The sequence below is a fragment of the Trachemys scripta genome, chromosome 3 (genome assembly GCF_013100865.1).
Source record: "Trachemys scripta elegans isolate TJP31775 chromosome 3, CAS_Tse_1.0, whole genome shotgun sequence".
Taxonomy (NCBI): Eukaryota; Metazoa; Chordata; order Testudines; family Emydidae; genus Trachemys; species Trachemys scripta.
The window spans coordinates 47,276,366-47,299,239 of record NC_048300.1 but is presented as its reverse complement, the minus strand read 5'-3'; the positions used below and the strand labels follow the sequence as shown (position 1 = coordinate 47,299,239).

General features: G+C 39.0%; 1 protein-coding gene across 5 annotated transcripts in view; it reads left to right on the top strand.

Annotated features, from left to right (window-relative positions):
• EPRS1 (glutamyl-prolyl-tRNA synthetase 1) overlaps positions 1-22,874 on the top strand; it is a 68,957-nt gene that overhangs the window by 39,552 nt on the left and 6,531 nt on the right. For 2 of the 5 annotated variants that reach the window (XM_034764609.1, XM_034764610.1), the window contains 16 exons: positions 1,423-1,535; positions 2,580-2,697; positions 2,793-3,173; positions 4,231-4,440; positions 5,674-5,928; positions 6,745-6,978; positions 7,924-8,189; positions 9,603-9,654; positions 10,733-10,942; positions 11,385-11,457; positions 12,374-12,453; positions 12,899-13,000; positions 16,661-16,816; positions 16,951-17,148; positions 17,609-17,782; positions 22,415-22,575. In XM_034764609.1, the coding sequence (XP_034620500.1) occupies positions 1,423-1,535; positions 2,580-2,697; positions 2,793-3,173; positions 4,231-4,440; positions 5,674-5,928; positions 6,745-6,978; positions 7,924-8,189; positions 9,603-9,654; positions 10,733-10,942; positions 11,385-11,457; positions 12,374-12,453; positions 12,899-13,000; positions 16,661-16,816; positions 16,951-17,148; positions 17,609-17,782; positions 22,415-22,575 (2,783 nt within the window). The remainder of the gene's footprint in view (positions 1-1,422; positions 1,536-2,579; positions 2,698-2,792; positions 3,174-4,230; positions 4,441-5,673; positions 5,929-6,744; positions 6,979-7,923; positions 8,190-9,602; positions 9,655-10,732; positions 10,943-11,384; positions 11,458-12,373; positions 12,454-12,898; positions 13,001-16,660; positions 16,817-16,950; positions 17,149-17,608; positions 17,783-22,414; positions 22,576-22,874) is intronic. The other 3 variants (XM_034764613.1, XM_034764612.1, XM_034764611.1) reach the window with 2 other exon arrangements.

The following is a 22,874-nucleotide window of genomic DNA, read 5'->3' as shown; positions in this document are numbered from 1 at the left end:
CCACACGTTTACAGCTCACTATGCACTAGTGCAGCAGTCCAGGGACGATGCTGCCTTCGGATCAGCGGTTTTGCACACAGCATTGTCTCACTCCGACCCCACCACCTAAGTTGGGCTTGGGAGTCACCTAATGGAATGGATATGAGCAAGCACTCGAAGAAGAAAAGACGGTTACTCACCGTTGTAACTGTTGTTCTTCGAGATGTGTTGCTCATATCCATTCCAAACCCGCCCCCCGTCCCCGCTGTCGGAGTAGCCGGCAAGAAGGAACTGAGGGGACGCCGGGTCGGCTGGGGTATATATTCAGCGCCATGAAGGCGCCACTCTAGGGGGCTCCACAGCCGACCCGCCGGTGTTGCTAGGGTAAAAATCTTCCGACGATCGTGCACGCGGCGCGCGCACACCTAATGGAATGGATATGAGCAACACATCTCGAAGAACAACAGTTACAACGGTGAGTAACCGTCTTTTACATTTTCTTTTTGTCACAGAAAGGGTTTATAGTTGAGGTCACTGGGTTTTGTATCTCACTATCTCTGTGCAAGACACTTTAAACCAGTGGTTCTCAAAGTTTTGTACTTGTGACCCCTTTCACACAGAGAGCCTCTGAGTGCGACCCCCCCCCTTATAAATGAAAAACACTTTTTTAATATATTTAACACCGTTATAAATGCTGGAGGCGAAGCGGGGTTCGGGGTAGAGGCTGACAGCTCGCGACCCCCCCCACTTAAGAACCTTGCGACCCCCGAGGGGTCCTGACTCCCGTTTGAGAACCCCTGTTTTAAACTATGTGGCACTGTTCTGTGGAGTTTCTTCCAGTTGTCACTTTTTCTTCCAACCCTGTGTCCCTGGATGATACTATGGGATCTAAACTGAGGCTCTTCAGTAAGAGAGGGAATGCATAGACACTCTGAGTTGGGTCTGTTGATGACAGTAGCAGAAAAGTAATGTGTGAAGGAATGTTTTGAGACAGTATTTTGTTCACATTCTTATTGCATAGTTAACTGAATTTTTTTGTTTTCATGCTTCAGGAGAGGGGAAAAATCTTTAAATATATTCCAGTAATTGTTCCTATTTGTTTTTCTACCTCAAGAAGACTGAGGTGTTTTTGTTTTTAAAACATAAGAACTAAATACTGTATTAACTTTTCTCAGTATAACTTACACTGACTTCCCACCATATGTATGACTCTTTAGCCTGCTGGCACTGATGGTTTGGAAGCTCTCTTTCACCCTAGCATATTCTCAGGCTAGCACATCTACTTGAGAGCATCTTATCCATTGGCATTGGGATTAATTGACACTTCAGCAGTTGTGAATTTGGAACATCTCTGGAATCCTTCAATGCAGCTACAATAATTCTTAGCATTATTTTAAACAATGCTCATAAGAAATGGTCTTAATTTGCTTTTAACTGTTACAGCAAGAAGAACTGATGTTAGGTGATCCTTGCCTTAAGGAGTTGAAAAAAGGAGACATTATACAACTTCAGAGAAGAGGATTTTTTATTTGTGATCAACCCTATGAACCAGTTAGGTAAGCAGCTTTGTAAATAAACTCCATATATCGTCTAAGAATTACCATTATAGATCTGTAACATCTGTTTCAATGCATTTTTGTTTTTAATATATTCACACACAAATATTGAAGTCCTTAAGGAAGAAATTTATTTTTTTCTTGACCAGCAAAAATAAAAAACATTCTAATATACCCACAAATTTCTATATCTTGCATTGTGCTAGGTATAACAGTTGCACAAGTATGGCACTATATACAAATGTTAAATATAGTTTAAAAAAAAATCTTAATGTCATTTTAGGCTTGCGTTTGTTAAGCCTTCATGTATACGCGCACGGTCATCCAGGTGACATTTTCTATGAGCACAAGGAAACTCTGAAATAATGAGGGAGTCAGTTTTCCTTGTATTCATTATGAATATGTAAATCAAGAATCCCAGAGATGGAATAAAATAGGCGATTGCCTGATTAGAGAAAAGCATGTTTATATTAGGTATATACCTAATTGAGTGAAACACTGAATAGTTTTTCATCATCAGTGTATATAAGATTCCTTTACAATCCCATCCACTATCAAACACTTGATTTGTTTCCCATCTACAGAATATGCTGGCTGCAAAACCTAAAGGTCTTTAGAATGCGCTGTAAAAAAATCCAGATGGTCAAATCTGGATTTTTATGCAGAAGAGATGGGAAAGCTGCATTCAGCTGCTATTTCAACTAAATGAGATGAGCATTAGAGCCCGGAAGAGAGGGACCTGTGAGATGGAGAAATTGTGAGAGAAATAAGCATCCATTACAGTACACTGATCAATACAGAATGTGAACTGACAACATTAAGTAGTTGCAATCAGAAATGCCATTGCTTTTGCAATAGAGTGTTTAATGAGAGTGTAGGTTGAGAAGTGGTTTTGAATATCTTTTCTCTCTTTTCCCCCATCACTTTTCCCCCCCAAACAAGTGTTTGGTAGGCCTGCTGCTTGTAGTCTTTCCTATTGTCGCAGTGGCCCTAGTGTATAATGATAATGTATAAAACATCAGTTCTTTTAATCTCTTTCTGTAGCCCATACAGCTGTAAAGAAGCCCCATGCGTTTTGATTTATATACCTGATGGGCACACAAAGGAAATGCCAACATCTGGCTCAAAAGAGAAGACGAAAGCAGAAACTGCAAAAAAAGAGGTAAATAAGGCTTTTAGGAAAGGTTTTCCTAAATAACATTACTATTAAAAAAAATTTTTTAAGGAAACACTGAGAACTTGCTTCTGTTTTCAAAGGCTAGTTCAACTTCAAAGGGAAAGTCTGTTCCACTTGTTGCTGATACCTGTATTCCAGCCTCTGCTCCATCTAAGGACCCCCTGGTCTTTTACAACAGAGTGTCTGCTCAGGGTGATGTAGTTCGTGATTTGAAAGGTAAAAAGGCTGCAAAGGAAGATATTGACACAGCTGTGAAACAGCTATTGGCCTTGAAGGTGGAATACAAGGAGAAGACAGGCCAGGAGTATAAGCCTGGAAATCCTCCTGCAGCAGCTGTAGCAGTACCAAATGTTTCTTCGACACCTCAGACCTCCAGCAATCTGGACAGCAAAGCTCTTTATCATAAAGTAGCTGAGCAAGGGGAGGTGGTCAGAAAACTGAAAGCTGAGAAAGCCTCTAAGGTAAGGTTGTTTTTTTTTTTTTTTTTAAGAAACTAGTTAAGAGACCAGTATTTCATGAATATTTTTATAGTTTAATGTGCTTTCCCAGGATGTAAGTGAACCTATGTTTTCCTCCCTTGCTTTCATTAAGTTCACTTGGGTTGGGTTTCTCTAAGACCTTTCTTCTCAAGTGTTGTTCTCCAAGTAGCACTGATATGATTAATTCTGTCTCAATAATATTTATGAGGAATGTTAATTAGGTCCCTTAGATGTGAGCAGAACTGTTACATTTTCCAGATTTTTGTTCTTCTCAGAAACTGGCCCAAACAAGGCTTCCCACCCAAACCAAATACGGAATGTCAAACTGGTCCCTGGCAAAAGTTTTCAATCATAGTCTGTTTCTCTTTTTCTCCACAACATTTTTCAAAAGAAGTGATTGAATTAGGTCAACCATTTGGAATCTAACAGTTCAAGAAGGAGTTTCCCTGCTTAAAATTGTTCATAAATAAATAAATGTAAAAATTGTCAAGTACTTGCTGATTTTCTCTCTTGACTGCAGTTTTTGGTGAGTATATGGAACTATTTTGAACAACAGCAAAGCCGATCACAAAAAGAAAACTTTTGACATTTCCTGCTTAATGATTTAAATATTTTGGCAATTAGGCTTTCTTTGTGGCATTACAGAATCTGAATGAAGGCATATATCTACATATTGTAGCTTTAGTGGTACTGTATTGTAGCGGACTGTTGCAAATGTACAAAGCAAAGTATTTCTAATAGGCATTCGTTTGCCTAGCATAGTGGAGCTCTGGTCCATGACTGGGGTTCCTAAGTTCTACAACAATACAAATAAATAATATCTGAGGGTTTACTTTCAAAGGTAGATGTTTTCTTTACCAGATCTACTCAAGTTGTGGTGAACTAATAGTAATAAATAGCCTATGAATATACAATACCCAAGGTTTTGTAAACTTGGTATTACTTTTTATAAAAAAGGATCTGTTTGTTCAGTACAACTTACCTTATTCTTTCTGTCTTTCTACAACTTTCTTTTTCCCCCTTTCTCTTCCTGCTTCAGGATCAGATAGGTGCTGCTGTGAAAGTGCTTCTAACGCTAAAAGCAGACTATAAACAACAGACAGGCCAGGAATACCAACCTGGAAACCCACCTGTTGTGCTCATTCCTTCTCCTGTTCCTACTTGTCCAATAGACTGCAAATTTCTATACAGTAAAGTAGCTGAACAAGGCGAAGTGGTTCGCAGACTTAAATCAGAGAAAGCTTCAAAGGTATAATGACACTGAATACTAAAGGCTTCTTAATGGAAAGAGAGACATTCAGCTTAGTTTAAGCCCACTGTAGGTTTTGTAAAACTTGCTTCTGTTCCCGTTAGGTTCTGTATTTTTATTATTATTATTTTTTTTTATTTCAATTAGGTTATCTTTAATTCTCCTAAATTGTTTTATTTGGCTTCACAACAGGCTTGTGCTAGTGCATGAGAACCAGAAAGGGAAACTAACCAGATCGTTTTTATTGTGCAAGCTGAATGAACTACATAGACATAAATGATGAAAAGCAAGCTGTAGCTTTTAAACTAATCTAGAGTGGGGTGAATAACAGAAATTTGTTAGTTATTTTTGTGACAGTCCCCATTTAATATTTTTCAATTCATAATCTAACCTACTTGACACCCAATCCTGCAATGTACTGAACGTGGTTGGACTGCTGTGCCCACCTGGGACCAAGTTGACTTCACTGGGGAGCCATGAATGTGTGAATGCTGCATGATTGGATCCTTGGTGCAGGGCTGCTCCAGGGTTTTGGCCGCCCCAAGCAGCCAAACAAAAAAAACCAAAAAACAAAAAATCCGCGATCGCGATCTGCAGCGGCAATTCGGCGGGAGGTCCTTTTCTCCGAGCGGGAGTGAGGGACCATCCGCCAAATTGCCGCCGAACAGCTGGACATGCCGCCCCTCTCCGAAGTGGCCGTCCCAAGCACCTTCTTGGTAAACTGGTGCCTGGAGCCGGCCCTGCCTTGGTGTGTGACTTGTTGCAGTAGGTCTGACAAACAAAGTAAAATTACAAAGAGCTCACTTTTGGCCAAATCCTACCCCCCTTATTAAAGACTTGTTCGTTCCTGGGATCTGCTTGCGAAAGTCAGGCAAACAGAATTTGGCCCTAAGGTAGTGCATTACAGCAGTTATTGTAGTGCAGGGGTTCTCAGACTGGGGGTCGGGACCCCTCTGGGGGTCAAGAGGTTATTACATGGGGGGGGGTCAGCCTCCACCCCAAACCCTGCTTTGCCTCCAGCATTTATAATGGTGTTTAAATATATTAAAAAGTGTTTAATTGATAAGAGGCGGGGAGGTGTTGTCGCACTCAGAGGCTTGCTATGTGAAAGGGGTCACCAGTACAAAAGTTTGAGAACCACTGTTGTAGTTCTACTTTAGTTAAGATTGTGTTATCTTTTCCATTATTTTTTTTCTACCTTTACATATATCTTGTATTCTCTTCTTGCTTCAGGATCAAATAGATGCTGCTGTGAAAGTGCTTTTAACACTAAAGGCAGAATATAAACAAAAGACAGGTCAAGAATACAAACCTGGAAATCCACCTACAGCTCCTCCTTTTACATACTCTTCTGCTGCTACTCTTCCTTCTCCTGTATCCTGCAATAATTTGACACCCTCTAGCTCAATAGACAGCAAAACTCTTTATGATAATGTAGCAGAACAAGGGGAGGTGGTTCGCAGACTCAAAGCAGAGAAAGCTTCAAAGGTATAATAGTGGTAAATATAGAGTTTCTTCAGTTTTAACTCTTCCACATTTTACCACTGGGTGGAAGTCTTCTACCAAGTAACCCTGAACTAATTCTCCTAAATTATTGTTCTGCCTCTGGCAGCTAAACCACCAATCCTGTATTCAATCCAGTGAAGTATTTCTGTATCTCTGAAGAGGTTTGGATTTCTGACTCCTGAGACATGCAGTTCTGAAATTCTTCTCTTAGCATCACAGTCCCACTATTTGTGAAAAGTCGGACTGGCAGGTAGACCGAGGAATCTGTACGACCAGGATGGAATTTGAGCACTGTTAATTTTAAAACAGTGTAATGTGGTGTGGTGTGGGAGAACAAAAGTGCCTGTTAGTTCAAACTACCAAAGTAATGAGGCTTTCCCCAGCCACAGAGTGAATTTAGAAGGAAAATCTGTTTCCTTGAGTTATAGCACCAAGAAGAAGCAAGAGAGAAGCATTAATCTGCTCTCAGAAGCCGCTAAATGCCCTCCTTGATCTTCTATTTCCCCCTGAAGGAGGAAAGGCTTTTTCACATTCTTCAATGTTCTGCTATAACCTTTGTTAACAAGATCAGAGAGCTCCATTCTGCTTCAATCCTGGTAGCACTCAACACTGTGTGATGGCTGTTCTTTTCATTCTCTAACTACCACACACCTGTTGCTTATGGCCAGATACAGATTGGACTCTGCTGCCTGCCCAGTTTTATTTGTTGTCTTTTCATGGTAGAGAAAAAAGGTTTTTCTTAACCTACTTTTGAATCCTCTCCGGTGACCATTGAATTTTTTTTGTCTTTCCCCTTAGGATAAAGTAGATGAAGCAGTGAAACTCCTCCTTTCTCTAAAAGCAGAGTATAAAGAAAAGACTGGGCAGGACTACAAGCCAGGACACGTGCCAGCAACTCAGATATCTACTTCACCCCAAACAACAAGCACAGAAATCAATGGCCCAGACACACCAGAAGCTAAAGCTCTGTTTAACAAGGTGGCTTGTCAAGGAGAAGAGGTCCGTAAACTAAAAGCAGGAAAAGCAGAAAAGGTAAACTTCTAAGATTATTTTTAAGGAAGTTGTGTTTTTAAGAAGACATCTCAGTTGATGTTAGCGCAGGGCTAGTGATGTGTGCATGGGGAGATGTCAGTCACGCTGGGAGTGCGAGCAAATGACTGTCCCTCTTGCTCGCTATTCAGCACGCCTGGCGTGGAGGGGCAGAGCTTCCAGGTGTTTCTGAGGAGGAAGGTGTGGGGCGGGCTTTGTCCCCTCGGGCAGAGCAGAATGTAGCAGCCTGCCTGCTTAGTGGATTGTTCCCATTGTTCTTCGTGGATTTCTCCCCAAGAGTGTAAAAGTATAACAGGTGTAAAAGTGGCTCCTTTACATTGCCAGAGTGGTATAAAGGAGCCTTATTGTAAATGACAGTGTGGCCTTTATGGTACTTTAGTGATTAGAACTGGTCTAAATTTTGGACTGAAAAATACTCTTATCAAAATGTACTCCATGAACTGTTTACTACTGACCTTTCTGGAGATGGTCAGTAGCCAATATAAATTGTGAGTTTGATTCCCTAGCCCTCACTTGCTCTTCAGTTGCCTATGATGTAATACTGAGCATATGGCTGCATATATTTGTTGACTAATAACTAGAAATAAAGCATCAAACCTAGCTACATTACTATTAGACAAAGGAGGTTTGGGGATTTTTTCCAGTGCTCCCCACTCCCATTCTCCATCCATTGTATTGTAGTTTAAATAAATTACCAAAATAATTGAAACTGGTGTGATTATGTTGCGTTATTTTGACAAATAAAAAAAGAATTTTAAAAATATTGTATGCAGAATTTAATTTTTTGTCGCAGAATTTCCCCAGGAGTAGAAGATGTAGCAGATATGTGTGTATATATAGAACATCTGTAGGTCCATTTACTCCTGTGATTCATATTGATTTCTCTTTATTTGCTTGTTCTTCCATGGGAATGACTTCAAATCAAAGGATAAAATAGATACAGCAGTGCAGGAACTGCTTCAACTGAAGGCCCAGTACAAGTCTCTTGCAGGAGTAGACTATAAACCTGTCTCTGCCACTGGTGTTGAGGATAAAGATAAGAAAAAAAAAGAGAAGGAGAACAAGTCTGAAAAGCAGAATAAGCAACAGAAACAGAGTGATACTCAGAAGAAAGACTATCAGAAAGACCAAGGTGGTAATGGCCTCTCCTCAGACGGTTCAGGAGAAGGTCAAGGGCCTAAGAAACAGACCAGGTAAAGAAATTAGCGATCCATCTGCAGGAAATCTAAATTGGGAGGGCTGAATAGAGCTAAATCAAGAGCAATATTTTTAAATTTTTAGTATCGGTAGTGTGGGAATATACAAAAAAGAAATGATGCCACATTCCATTAATTCTTTTAATCATGTTCATTTCTAATTTATAGTTAATACAAGGAGGGAGTAAAATCCTTGTACTGTAAATTGCACACTATAAGATAAGCATAATACACTTTTGTTTTCATTACAAATATTGCATATCATTGGCAGAGATGGTGGAGAATCAGAGAAACTATGCAAGAAAACTGGATTCTGCAGTCTTAAACCTGATCTGAGCACCTAATACATGATCTACTGTCATTGACTTTGCTAGGAGTTGATGGAGCTCAGCTTCTTGCAAGATCTTGCCATTATTGCTAGTATGGTTTATTTTGGTTGAGGTGGTAGGATTAATCTTTCATTTGAAATACAACTAATATTTTTTCTGAGGCAAAAAGCCTTCAGAAAGCAAGCAAGTAAGTTACCTTAACAGCATCACAAAACTCTCTAGCCAAACAATAGCATTAGTGGAGCTATGAAACTTAGGGTTAAAAAAACAAACTTAGGTGTCTGGATCAGCCTTATGCTCTAATCAGGCTTTTATTTGAAGTTTTAATTTCACAGCTTGATGCATCGAGGCATGTAACTGTGGTGCAGGGAGGGATCTAAACAGGAACAGCTGAGATTTGTATGAATGCTCCTCTTGTCCTGTTAGAGAGGGAGCATCGTGATCTGAAACAAGTTAAATTTGGGAGGGGTAGGGTTTGGAAGGATAAGGTAAAAAGGGTGTTTGCAGATCACTGAAGTATCGTTTATACTCGTTCATAGGCTGAATATTTTTGGTAAAAAAGTGACGTATCAAAGAGCGGGGGTCGGCTTACAAAAGGGTCTAAACCAAAATGTGATGATTTTAAACTCTATGGAATCATTGAATTGAATATCTAATACATTGTCGTTTTGTTTACCTGGAGCTCCCATTGGCTGGGAATGGCAAACCGCGGACACTGGGAGCTGAGGGGCTCCATGCCTGCAGATGCTCCAAGTAAACAAAATGCCCCGACCTGCCAGTGGCTTACCCTGAGGGGCTGGGAGCCAAAGTTTTCCAACCCCTGAAATATAGGGTTGGCTTATGAAAGGGTCATACAGTTTTTGCTGTTTTTACCTAACCATCTTGGGGGGTCTTTATAAACGAACGGGCTAATGAACATGTATATACGGTAAATATGCTTTAACATTTAACAAAAGATTTTTTAATTACATTAAAAGGGACTCTTTCCCCCAAAAAACATTAAAGCATGCAGCTTTATTGCTACCTTCACCACTTGGCAGTGACCTAAACTACAGGGTTCTGTTCTTTTAAAATTCCATAGGCTCGGTCTCGAAGCTAAAAAGGAAGAAAATCTTTCTGATTGGTTTTCTCAGGTAAGTGTGCATCACTTTGAATTAAGGAGTTGTTTCACTTCACATATTTCACAAAACTATAGTTTTTTTTTTTTTTTTTGGCCACTCCTTTATTTTTTTTGTAATATAACTCCTGTTCCTTAAGTTGCTACCAGCATTTTTCTTTAATTTCTGGACATCTGTTTCCAAGTGCTGTGTAAATTTGTGAAGCTGTATAAGTTATATAATGGTCACCTGCTTAAAAAAACCCAAACCCTTATTGAATACGTTCTGGCAGTGAAACACTAAGGATCTTGGTAAGTATTTGATGGATGTTAGTTAGCAGTCTGAGTTTAGCTCAGGATGGTTTGTAACCAAAAGTTACTACCATTTTTTATGGGTGGTCAGTGCGAAATGAGTTTGATCTTACTACTGTGCTTCAGGTAGTCCTGGCAGGGCAGCGTTTGACGGACACTGGTGGGGCATGGAGGGAAGCTTACAGTACCGGATTTCTGGATAAATAGACTGTCTCCGCCACTGTCAAACTGGCACGTTTCACCAACACTGACATTTGCCACGATTAATGAATAATGTGTTTGGTGGCCTTTTGTAGTGAGTGAAGAACATTGATCGTTAAAATGGCCTATGCCTGTTCTTTCTTAGGGTGAGGAAGCGATTAACCACCTGCATTCCCTCATTAAGATTTAAGGATCCCTTACGTTTCCCACCTTATTACTCACCTTCAAGGTCCTGCGTCGATACTCTTTATCTTTTTGGATAAAGGAACTGTATCAAAATCCTTGCAGAACCAATTATTACCATTCCATAATTGGTTATAGAGGTTATCTGTAAGTGATGCCAGAAAATATGCACTTTTCCCTGTAGTATCTGAGCCTCTACCTTTTCTGCACCAACCCCTCTGTTTCTTGGGAGGAAATTGTTAAATATAATTGTTAAATCTTTGCTTACAAGCTCTCTTTGGCTTTTTTGGTTTTAAATTACAGCCATTTTAAACTGCTGATTGATCAACTTATTGTGAGCGGGGTCATTAGGTTTGAATTATTGTAGTGCTTTTTTATGTATGCAAATACAACTTTAATATCTTAAAAAATCTTGACAGGTGATCACAAAATCAGAGATGATTGAATACTACGATGTGAGTGGCTGCTACATTCTTCGTCCATGGACTTTTTTCATTTGGGAAACCATCAAGGATTTTTTCGATGGTGAGATCAAGAAACTTGGTGTAGAAAACTGCTACTTTCCCATGTTTGTGTCCCAGGCTGCTCTGGAGAAAGAGAAGACTCATATTGCTGACTTTGCCCCTGAGGTACACATCAGAATTCTGTTTACTGCACTTATGTACTACAGCTAACTTTAGCTAAACTGTTTCTTTTTAAAAACTAAGGACAGTGCTCAGATAGATGATGTAGGCAGATATTTTTATATTCCTACAACCAGAAGCTGTGCAAACAGCTGCTGCTCCTAGTCCTGTAGGCAATGATGTCAAATATAAAACAGTTAAAAGTTTTGTAAGCCCTTTTTTGATATTATTTTTGGAGGGGGTTTGGAGGTCTACTTTCCATTACGAAGAAGGGGTGGAAAGGAATCTATGCAGGTGTCTGTCAGTTCTTGTTGGAACGATTATTTCAATACTGCTTCTATATTGTGTAATTAATGAAGGTGGTAGGGAACCTAGAGCTTTAAGATCTATTTTTATTTTAAATCAAAATAAATCAAGTTGAAGGAAACTTAATATTTTAAATGTTTAGGTTGCTTGGGTTACGAGATCTGGTAAAACAGAGCTGGCTGAACCAATTGCTGTACGTCCTACAAGTGAAACAGGTAAGAAACAAACTTGCAAGTAATCAGCAGTTTCAGAATGAGTAACTGATACAGCAGAATCCTGTTGTGGTTTTGAGACCAGTTGGTGGTCTAGTAGGTAGGACACTATGGTTGAACATTGGAAAAATCTTACAGGAAAAATTTTTAATTTTTCATCACAACTTGAAACATTTCTAAATTTTTCCAATAAACTAGCTATAAGAAGTTTCATTTACACACAAATTGCAAATTATTTAAAGTTTTCTTATTTAATACTTTAGAAGGCTCTTTGACTGGAATGTTCTTTAATATTTTGAAGTTTTGAGGATGAAAGGTTTTTATTCAATTTTGCTTTTAAGAAAGGTCATTTTCATTGTTCATGTTGTATTTTACCTTATGAACCTTTTTTCATTAATATTCAGATTGTAAAGTCATTAAATATAACTAAGATACAAAAGTGGAGCAACTCATAGTTAAATCAGATACAGTATACTAAATTGTAACATGATTGTGTGCTATCATGAAAATTTCTTAATTAGCTGATTGTGTGTATGTATGAATCTAGATGCATCTAGATGTTCTAGTTTTAATGAAAGACAATGATTTAATAATATGAAAACTAACTGCATGTAAGCAATAGCTAGGTTTCCCCTTCACCTTCATAAAGAGTCACTAAAGTAGATGTGTTTTGAGTTCTGAGGTAAGTGTGAAACCACTTCACTTCAGACCAGCAGCAAGCCACATATTACCTGAGGAGTTGGAGCGAAGCAAAAATATTCCTTTCATTAAGGTTGTGTGTCCACTGCAGAATTTCACTTGAGTGGGACAGAAGATGTGAAAAGTGAAATCCTCACAACGGAGCACAAAGAATGTATATTATAGTTGAGACCTGTTCCTCATAATTAAAAATATTTTTTTTCATTCTTTTCTTTTGCAGTAATGTATCCTGCCTTTGCAAAGTGGGTGCAGTCACATAGAGATCTTCCTATCAAGCTTAATCAGTGGTGCAACGTAGTGGTAGGTGCATTTAGTCAACCATTTATTTTTTAAAAGTGAAGCACATCGCAAGGAATTTGGTATACTGATTTTTTTCTAAATTTATTAGGACAATCGTTCCATAAGAGATGGCATCATACCAATATTAATCAAAATATAAACAATTAATATTTTCATTATGTAATGTGTTTTGGCATGTGGGCATAGGTATGTGCTATATTTAATAATTAAATAAAATATTAGTTTAAAAGGATCACATTGTGAAAGTATGTTCAACTCCTTTATTTAAAAAAAATCCAAACTTCTTTTTAATCCCAAAATCTGGGATTTGCAGAGTGGCATACAGGTGAAAAATTGAGTTTTGATCAATGCCAAAGAAATAGCTTTTTAAAAAAACATAATCTAAGTAGTTCAGTTATACTACTGAATTTGAATTTTTTTTTTAAAAAGTTCCTTTTCTTGCCAGCGTTGGGAGTTCAAACATCCTCAGCCTTTCCTGCGCACTCGTGAGTTCCTTTGGCAGGAAGGACACACGGCATTTGCTACGTATGAAGATGCAGCAGAAGAGGTACAAAGCACTGAATGTTTTTAACTACCGTATATACTCATTCATTAGTCCGTTCATTTTTAAGCCCACCCCACAAAATGGATAGGTAAAGCCCTTTCATAAGCCGACCCTCTATTTCAGGGGTTGGAAAACTTTGGCTCCCAGCCTGTCAGGGTAAGCCGCTGGTGGGTCATTTTGTTTACCTGGAGCGTCTGCAACCTGGAGCCCCTCAGCTTCCTGTGGCTGCGGTTCGCCGCTCCCAGCCACTGGGAGCTGCGGGAAGTGGTGCGCCACTTCCCGCAGCTCCCATTGGCTGGGAACAGCAAACCGCGGCCACAGGGTGCTGAGGGGCTCCATGCCTGCAGATGCTGCAAGTAAACAAAACGACAATGTATTAGATATTCAATTCAATGATCCCATAGAGTTTAAAATCATCAAATTTTGGTGTTGACCTGCTCTTTGATGCGTCACTTCTTTTTTACCAAAAATATTTGGCTTATGAATGAGTATATACAGTATTACTGATCTTTGCTTTCAGCTAGTGACGTGGCTCTGTAACAGTACAGTATATATACTTATGAAAGAGAGACAAGGTGGGTGAGATAATATCTTTAGCTGACCAATGGTCACTGCTTCCCAATGTACTTGAGTTAGTTTGCCACCCATTTTTACTGCCCCTCCCCCCCAAGTGTCTGTTTGTACCAGGAGTGCACTTTGCTACAAGAGGAAAATTAGTATCCTATTTGTTTCTCCCCAACTATGACATCATTGGGAACAGAGTGGATTTCTCATCCCTTATATCCCAAATTTGCCCCTACTGTAGAGTTCCCAAACAGTCCTTTGGTCAGTTCCTCTAAAACAGATGTCCTCCCAGGCTTCTTTTGCAGGCTTCATCCTGAAGCCCTTACCTTTTGACGTTATTAAGTCTCCTGCCCTTTCCTAGACTCTGCCTGGACAGACTCACAGCAAGTCCCACTATTTCCTTCAGAATGATGAAAACAGACCTTTTATACCCAGCATGGTTTGTTAGCTGCCTGCTATTCCCATGATTGCTGGCCTGAAGTCCCAGTATTTTTATATATATATATATATATATATATATATATATATATGTATTTTTATATATATATATATATATATATATATGTGTATTTTTATATATTTGAGCATTGGCAGCATCAATGTGAGCTAAACATTGACCCTCTTAAGTTCACTGTGTGACAGTGTAATATCAAATTTAAATCTTTTACCTTAATTTCTTTAGGGCCAGATTTGTCCTGCTGTCTGGCTGTTTTGAGATGCTCTTGAACAATGCAAAGCAGCTAGGATTGCCTGGCCAGTTAAGTTGGGTTTACAGCTGCTTTGCATAGCCTAAATGATGCAGAAGGGGTCAGGCAAAGTGAATGTGATTGATTGAGGGAGGGAGGAGAGCATAGAGAATCATGGATGTGCATAGGCTTGGAGTGGAATAAATGTGTTTGGAGAAGGGGGACTGTACTAGGTAGACTGGCACTACATGAAAGGGGATCTTGAGGAGGGAGTAGTCCCTGAATTGTAGCATTTTTCTGTGCTTGTCTCAGCACCCCCGGTAGTGCTGCCGCAGTGAACGGTGGCACCAATGCAGCACTGCCATAACGAACCTTTCAAACAATGATGCCCAAGCCGGCACGCAGCCACAGAATCTTTAAAGAGCGATCACAGCTGGGCCAATGAAGTGACCAATGAGCACTTGTGGCACATTTGTCCTCACCTTGAGTCATTTCAGTTACACCTAGTAGAGCTATAGCATGCAATTTCTCTGTAGAGGAAGAGTGATGATTTGAGTAGATACAATTGTTAACAACTTAGCCTAATTTCAAGGTGGGTAAAAATCAATGTGGTTTTTTTTGTTTTGTTTTTAAACTTAAAAAAATTGGACCTTTTAATTTGGGTTCTTTTATTTAAATTAAATAGTTTTATTAAATTTGAAAATGACCGCCTATGTTAAAGCCTAAACTCTGAGTAGAACTTTGGAGTTACGAACACCAGAGTTGCGACCTGACCAGTCAACCAGACACCTCATTTGGAACCAGATATACATAATCAGGCAGCAGCAGAGACACCCCCCCCACCACCACCTCCCCAAAAGGCAAATACAGTACAGTATTGTTAAATTATTTTTAGTAGTTTACATTTTTCTTCTGCATAGTAAAGTTTCAAAGCTATATTAAGTCAAGGTTCAGTCCTAAACTTTTGAAAGAACAACCATAATGTTTTGTTCAGAATTGCAAACATTTCAGAGTTATGAACAACCTCCATTTCCCAGGTGTTTGTAACTCTGAGGTTCTACTGTATTATAATCTATTGAAATAATTTAAATTCAATACAAAACATAATATTAAGCTAGTAAAAATTTGCTGGCTAAGCACCAGAACCAGTTTGTTGGAAGCGCTAACCCAGCTTTTGAAAGCAATAACCTCTCCTGTTCAGTTCAATGATTTGTTCATTCAAAGTTAAGAAATTGGTTGGGAGTTGAAAAAGCAGAAAAGCTTGTTTTCCTCTTCCATTCTGTGCATGAAAACGATGTGTAAGAGACTTAGATCTACTTGTTTATAGAAGCTTGAAGGACAGGGTGACGAGAAATAATAAGTTCAGATCACTAACTACAGATAATATATCTTCCTTTGTTTAATAAATCAGTTATCAGTTGATAAACTTTTTTCTTATGTATCCAGCATATTTAAGGAAGTTTTATTTAATAAAAAAAACTTAAAATGCTGTTTTAGTACATTTTAGTTTAATTTGAATTTCCATTCAAATTGGTCTTGACGCAAATGACAATTAAAAATTTTAATCTAGTAAAATATTAGGCTGTGTAATTGCTTAAATGTTATTGATATAGTGTATACTCCTGGTTAGCAAAAAGTAGTACCAAATTTTGTGTAAAGGCTATGTATAGTTTCAAATCAACATGTTTTAATGGTTATCAATCTTTCTTTAGGGAAAAAAAACCTAAAATGTACAAATCTAAAATAATTAAAATCGATTATTTTAATCAAGATTTCCTGCTTGCTGATTTAAGTAATGATTAAAATTGTTGATTTTTAAATCAATCCTTCCTGGCCTACACAACTTTATTTTTTCAAGTATATCATGTGCATGACATTTCAGTGTGCTTTAACTATCTGGAAAGTTTGAAGTGTCTGTGAAGTTAGCATATAAAGAAGAGTGGCACAGGATTCTCAGTTTCTTAAAGGGTCAACTTATAATTAATTATAACTCACAAACCAGTTAATAGATTCACTTTTCAGTTTTCACTATACATTGCGTGCACAAACAGGGATTATATGCCATATCTTAAAATATAACAAGGTTTGAATCCCTGTTTTTACTTCTGTTTTGCACTTAATCACATATGGAATCTGACTGACACCTCTGTAATAATGACCCTTTTTGTTCAATGGTTTCTAGGCTTAAATATTTGTTTTACAGAAAACATCTACAAAACCTCAAAATGAGTTAAAAAAAAAATAACATTGCTCTTTAGTTTTATTTGAAGAGAAAAGACAAGTAGGATGTTCAGGTTTTTATGCAGTTGTAGGCCAATTAATGCCATTCAACAATATTTTGGATTTAGAAAATGTTTGAAGAGTAACTCAGTAAATCCAAATCACTGAAGTAACTTAAAGGTTTTAATCATAGGTATTGCAGATTCTTGATCTGTATGCTCGGGTGTATGAAGAACTCCTGGCAATACCTATTGTGAAAGGAAGAAAAACTGAAAAAGAGAAGTTTGCAGGTGGAGACTATACAACTACTGTGGAAGCATATGTATCTGCCAGTGGAAGAGCTATCCAGGTATATATTAATACACACATTTTTTTTCACTATTTTTGAAAGAAAGGACAGCAAAAAGGAATGTTCATGACCTTATACTTAGCAGTCATTGTAAATTTCTATTGAGCAGAGACTTCTATATATGTCTGTTTCAGGGAGCAACATCGCACCATCTCGGGCAGAATTTTTCAAAAATGTTTGAGATTGTGTTTGAAGATCCCAAGATACCAGGAGAAAAACAGTTCGCCTATCAAAACTCTTGGGGCATTTCAACTCGGACCATTGGAGTGATGACATTGATCCATGGAGATAATATGGGCTTGGTGCTACCACCTCGGGTAGCTTGTGTTCAGGTGTGTAAAAGTGACTTGTCTAATTGGTTCAGATGGCGTAACTTTACCTCAATTACATTACCTCACCTTTTTTCCTTTCCTGTCTTGCAATGGGATTAATCAATATTTCCTATTGGGTACCTGATGAAAAGAAATCTTTTTAATGTAAAGTCAGTAAGAGTTATCAGGTTGGTTCTCGAGTTATATTACTTATGATAGAAAATTTAGAAGATATAGCTTGTCTATCTACCCAAAATTAGATTTGTAATGCTTGGCGAAAAAGTTTCTTCAATAGGGGTTTCGAAAGACGTTAACTGGATTTAGCACCACAACACTGTTTCCTTGAACATTCCACATCCTTAAACTCAACACTTTAAGGTTGAGTCTTTTGTTATTTTTGGTATGGTACATTACAATAATTGGGAACAACTTTTTCCATTACTGTATGTGTCTTTTTCTTTTTACTTGTGTCATGTCACAGGTTGTAATTATTCCTTGTGGCATCACAAATTCTCTTTCTGAAGAGGACAAAGAGGCACTGATGAAGAAATGTAATGAATATCTTAAAAGGCTGCTCCGTGTCAATGTCCGCGTACGTGCTGACTTAAGAGACAACTATTCACCTGGTTGGAAGTTCAATCACTGGGAGCTTAAGGTAAATTTCTTTTCAGTAGATTTTAATGTATGTTCATGTGGACTTTTTTGTATTCTTTGCTGGCAAATATTTTCTGTCTAAAGTCCACTGAAAAATGGTTAATTGTTGATACAGCATGAATTGCCACAACTATTGGTGACTTGTGTTCCTTGAAATTGCGTAAAAGCTAATTGAAGAAAAAAGGCAGTTTCTGAGGCAGCAGATTCTGACTCAGAAAAAATAATTACCTTGGACAAGAGATGTCTTGAACTCGTGAATTTTGACTCTATGCACACATAGAATGATATGTAAGTAATGTTAAGGAAGAGAGGTACATATACCCTGTGTCAATAAGAGAGGGGGGAATCTCATGCCAAGCACATTTGTGATGAGTGGGAGCACACTATACTCCTGGGGGAATTCTGCGCCAAAAAAACCCCCAAATTTTGTACACTATTTTAAAATCTGCCAATTTTATTTATCAAAATAACACTACAAAATCATGCCAGTTTCAATTATTTTGGTCATTTATTTCAAAATACCTGTCAGGAGGTATGTCTGTAACAATACAGACACACACACAAAAATTCCCCCAGAAGTAGAGAGCTAAAGAAACCCCTATGATAACCCAGTTCCTGCCTCTCTGCCCCCTCCCCTCAAGGGCCCAGCCAGGGAGCCAGACACTCTCACGTCCTTCCTCCCCCAGAGCCCTGGCCAATACACCCAAACATCCTCCCCCCTCCCCCCCCCAGCCAATACAGCCAAACGTCCTGTCCCCACCCCACCCCCGAGCCCAGCTACAGGGCCACCCTAGCCCAGACACCCAAATGTCCTTCCCCCCCGCTTCTCCCTCTTCCCCTCCCCACCGAACCCAGCCCCCGGGCCTCCTCTATCCCAAGCACCCGTCAGCTCCCTGAGCCCATCCATGGCCCCCGCCAGCCCAGACACCTGCTCCCCTACCCCTCATAGCCCCAGGATCCAGAGGGAGAAACAGCCTGATGCTGGGTCCCAGGCTTGCGCGGAGTTTCTTTTGCACTGCCGCCTCCTTCCTTAAGGGCGTGAGGGGGACTGCAACTGTTGAACCCTCTACCTCTCTCCTTCTTCCTCTGGCAGTCTCTTCTGTGTGTGACCTGGGCTCTGCTGGGTCCAGCGGCCCCTAGTTGAAGCCAGCAGCACTGCAGCCCATTTCTGTGGGGGGAGGGGGGGGAAGGAAATTCTGTGCAAAAAACATTAATTTCTGTAAAATTCTGCATTGCGCAGTTGTGCAAAATTCCGCCAAGAGGAACACTAGCTACTGATAGCCTAGTTGAGCAGAATGGAAAATACAAGATGGTCTTGCATGGTACCACTAAATAGAGAATACTTTATTTATCAGAAAGGCAATTACTTCATCACTCAAATACCATGGTTGAAAGGTTATAATAAACAGTTAATTGTTAGAGTCCAGCAGAAGCAATGGGTTGATTATTACCTTGGCTTACAACCATCTTTTATAATATACCTCTACCTCGATATAACGGGAGCCAAAAAATCTATTTTTAAGTGTTTGAATTTTTTGCTGACAAAATTGAGGGGAATTTGTGCTGACTTGAGCCTGGTTGGTATGGGCAGGCACTGTGTGAGCTTTCACACACAACTTTGTTCAGAGACTTCTTGTGACTTCTACAAAACTCATGCCATTCCAGTCTGACACCTCTTAAACAGAGATCTGCTACTTATACCAAATTTTTGTGATAGTCTCTCTTCCTTTTCGTTTGGAAAGTATGGTAGAATTTCAACCTCAGTATCCAGAGAAGACAGCCCAGTGAATTAGCTTGCTATCCTAGAGAAAACTTTGCTTTGTCAGAATATATTACAATATGAAAATGGTATGATAAGGCTGTGATTTACAGGAAAACAGCACTTATTTTGCTGAGCCCCACTAAATTCACAGGGTAAGAAGTGCTTTTCACCATGAACAAACTGCGAAGGAAGTGTGTATGTTTTTTTTAGGAGGACGGGGGGCAGGGTTATATCTAGTTTTAAATTCCAAGTGAGACTTCTGAGGTTCTGGAGGAAGCCAACTTGCTGACTTGTTTAATATTGTATACTTATGTAGTGTCCAGAGGTGCTAAGTGTCTTTGCTGTTGTGTTGCACCACACCATATAGACTTTGGAAGACAGTTCCTGCCCTAAAGACCTTACAGTCTGTAAAGCTTTTTGACAATAGCTGTGTGTGAGACTCCCACAAAGAGACTTCAGTCTGTGAAAAGGTCGCAGGTAGCTCCTATGTTGGCTTCTTCAATCCCTTTACAGCGTCCACTTGCTGAGCACTGCTCTTCATTAAGTCAAACTCTGCATGTGACCACTTCCATGCCTCTTACTAATGAGGTGCATCAGTCTTAAGGCAGATCTACACTACAAATTTACATCGGTGCAGCTGCAGTGCGTCAGGTGAAGATGCTCTAAGGTGACGGGAGAGAGCTCTCCCTTCGGTTTAATAACTCCACCTCAACAAGCGGCGGTAGCTGTGTCATTCGGAGAAGCTTTCCCACCAACATAGTGCTGTCTACAAGCGGGGTTAAGTTCGGTATAATTACATCACTCAGGAGTGTGGTTTTTTCACACGCCTGAGCAATGTAGGTATATGGAAGGAAGTGAGAACAAAGAGGTGGAGATACTGGGTATGCTCCCGGAATCTCAAATGGCACTGATGGCATTTTGTAAATGAAAAAACAATATTATTGTTACAAGTTTATATGATGCCAGGTGCTGATAGCATTTCAGTACCTTTACATCTGGCTTGGAATAGAAGTTAACATTTCCCTCTTAAAAATAGGTCACCCATCAGTATCAAACTACTAGCCCTAAGGAGTAGAGGTAATGAAACATAGTCTGTAGATCAAATACCAAGAGCATCTAGAGCCTGCAGTGAGTGGAAGCCTGGACAAAGGCATCTTACAAAATGTTTTTAAAATGGTCAGGATCTAGACTCTTTGGCATTTCGCCTACTGATTGGATTTCCACGGGGAACAAGAAACTGCGAACAGCCTCTGCTAAATGAAAGCATATGTACGGCACGTGCCTACAATAAAACATCCCAATTAGCTAGAGATGGAAGCAATAAACTATTGCTCTAGACTCCTAATTCCAGCAGTTACAAGTACACCCGTAAAAACTCACAAATGGGAACAAACAGTTGGGGGTCTGCCTGTGTGTATAAGGAGATGAGAAGTCACAGGCCCTTTGTCATAAGGTTTAAGAAGCAACGGAAATATTACGTAATGAAATTAACTTTTCTTAGGCCTTCAAGTGTTCTACCACCATCAGTATTAACATTTAATGGAGCTGTTTTCAAGAACTTTTTAAAAATTCTTTGTGCTAATACAGTTTAAACATGCTGTGCCAGGCCAAAATTAGAATAAATGGTTTATTGAAGAGTTATATTAGGTATAAATTAGTAAAGCTATATTTAATTGTAATTTTAACAATCCTCTCTAATTAGGTCAATTGTGTTCTAGCTATGTTAGAATAGTGTCTAAAACATGTTTTTAAATTGTCTAAATATGGTTGACATGCCAGTGTACATAACAAACACTTAAATCAACAACCACCTGAAAAAAAATCATCAGGTGTAGCACACTGGTAAGGACGGTTGCATGTGAAAGAGGAGGTTGGATAAACAAGTATATACAAAGTTCTTTTCCAGATTCTCTTTCCTACCATTATCACTGGTCACCCAGTCTGGGCATGGGTTTGCAAAGGTTTTTCTAATCCTCATCTTTTCTTTCAGTTTCTTTTACTCTCAAGGAGGTCAAACTTCCAGCAGTTGAAAACAAAGTGGTGATTACACTGCATTATTGATCGTGACAACATTGTTTGAACACAATAAAATTCTGTTTGCTGTGGGAGAATCTATATTTCTTTCAGAAAGGGAAAGGCCTAACACCTGTGCTAGCTAAGTAAATAGCCACATCCACAAAAATTATTCCCTCTCAACTGGCTGCTGAAAATGTAAATCTAAATAGATTGTTTTGGGATCTTAGCTGGGAGGGATATTGTATGTATTTTAGCATACTGAAAACATTCTGTTTTGTTTTTATTTTTTGTTTAAGGAAAAGGACTCTTAATTTGACCCTTCATTTATAATAGGTCCTTTGTAACTTCCATTCAACAGTCCATAGAAGAACAGTGTGCTTAAACACATAAGTAAAAATAAATCCCTTAAGTCCAGGAGACGTGCAAAAGATTGGGAGCTTTTCCAGGGAACTCCCCATAGGTAGCCATCTTTTATTCACATGTATAGCGTCATCTGGGAAGGAATCATCCAAATGAAAGAAGGCTATTTCTATTTCCTGTTTCAAACACTATCGGAAGAGTATAAAATGAGCGTAATTCGAGTTCATAAAAACCTTGCAGTAGTATTATGGTAAGGCGAAACAGAATCAATACAGCTTTAGGTTTGCCCCAATCCTGAATTTTTCAAGTATTAAGGCAGCAAAACAGTTCTCTTGTTAATCGTATGATTGTCTGAGAGCGAGACAAAGAGAAATAAAAATCATGTGTCAAGTGAATCCATACTGAAAAAAGCATTTTAGTGAATGAACTATACTCTTGAGAGTGACTGGTTCTGCAGTTTTCACTAATTTTGTATTGCATTATTTTTGCTTGTAGGGTGTTCCCATCAGGCTTGAAGTGGGACCACGAGATATGAAGAATGGCCAGTTTGTAGCTGTCAGAAGAGACACAGGACAGAAGATGACCTTCGCTGAACATGAGGCAGAGGATAAACTCAGACACATTTTGGAGGAGATCCATGCTAACCTTTACAACAGGTTAGTCTACAAGGGAATAAATCATATGGCATCTGTGACTGAAATGACTTTATTTTAACTGTAGAAGAGATTTCTTCATCTCATTTAGATTTAACTGTGGAGAAAGTCATCAAGACAAGTCTTCTCTGTGCACTATTTCATTTTTCGGTCTGAGAAGCTCATTTTGATTGTCAAAAAAGTTTCCCAATTGTGCCTGTGAAATAGAATTTTCAAATGTTAGCAACCCTTCAAGTTGAGATCTTCAAGTTAAGCTTCCGCCAATATCCATATGGCACTGACATCTAAAAATGAGCCCCCGG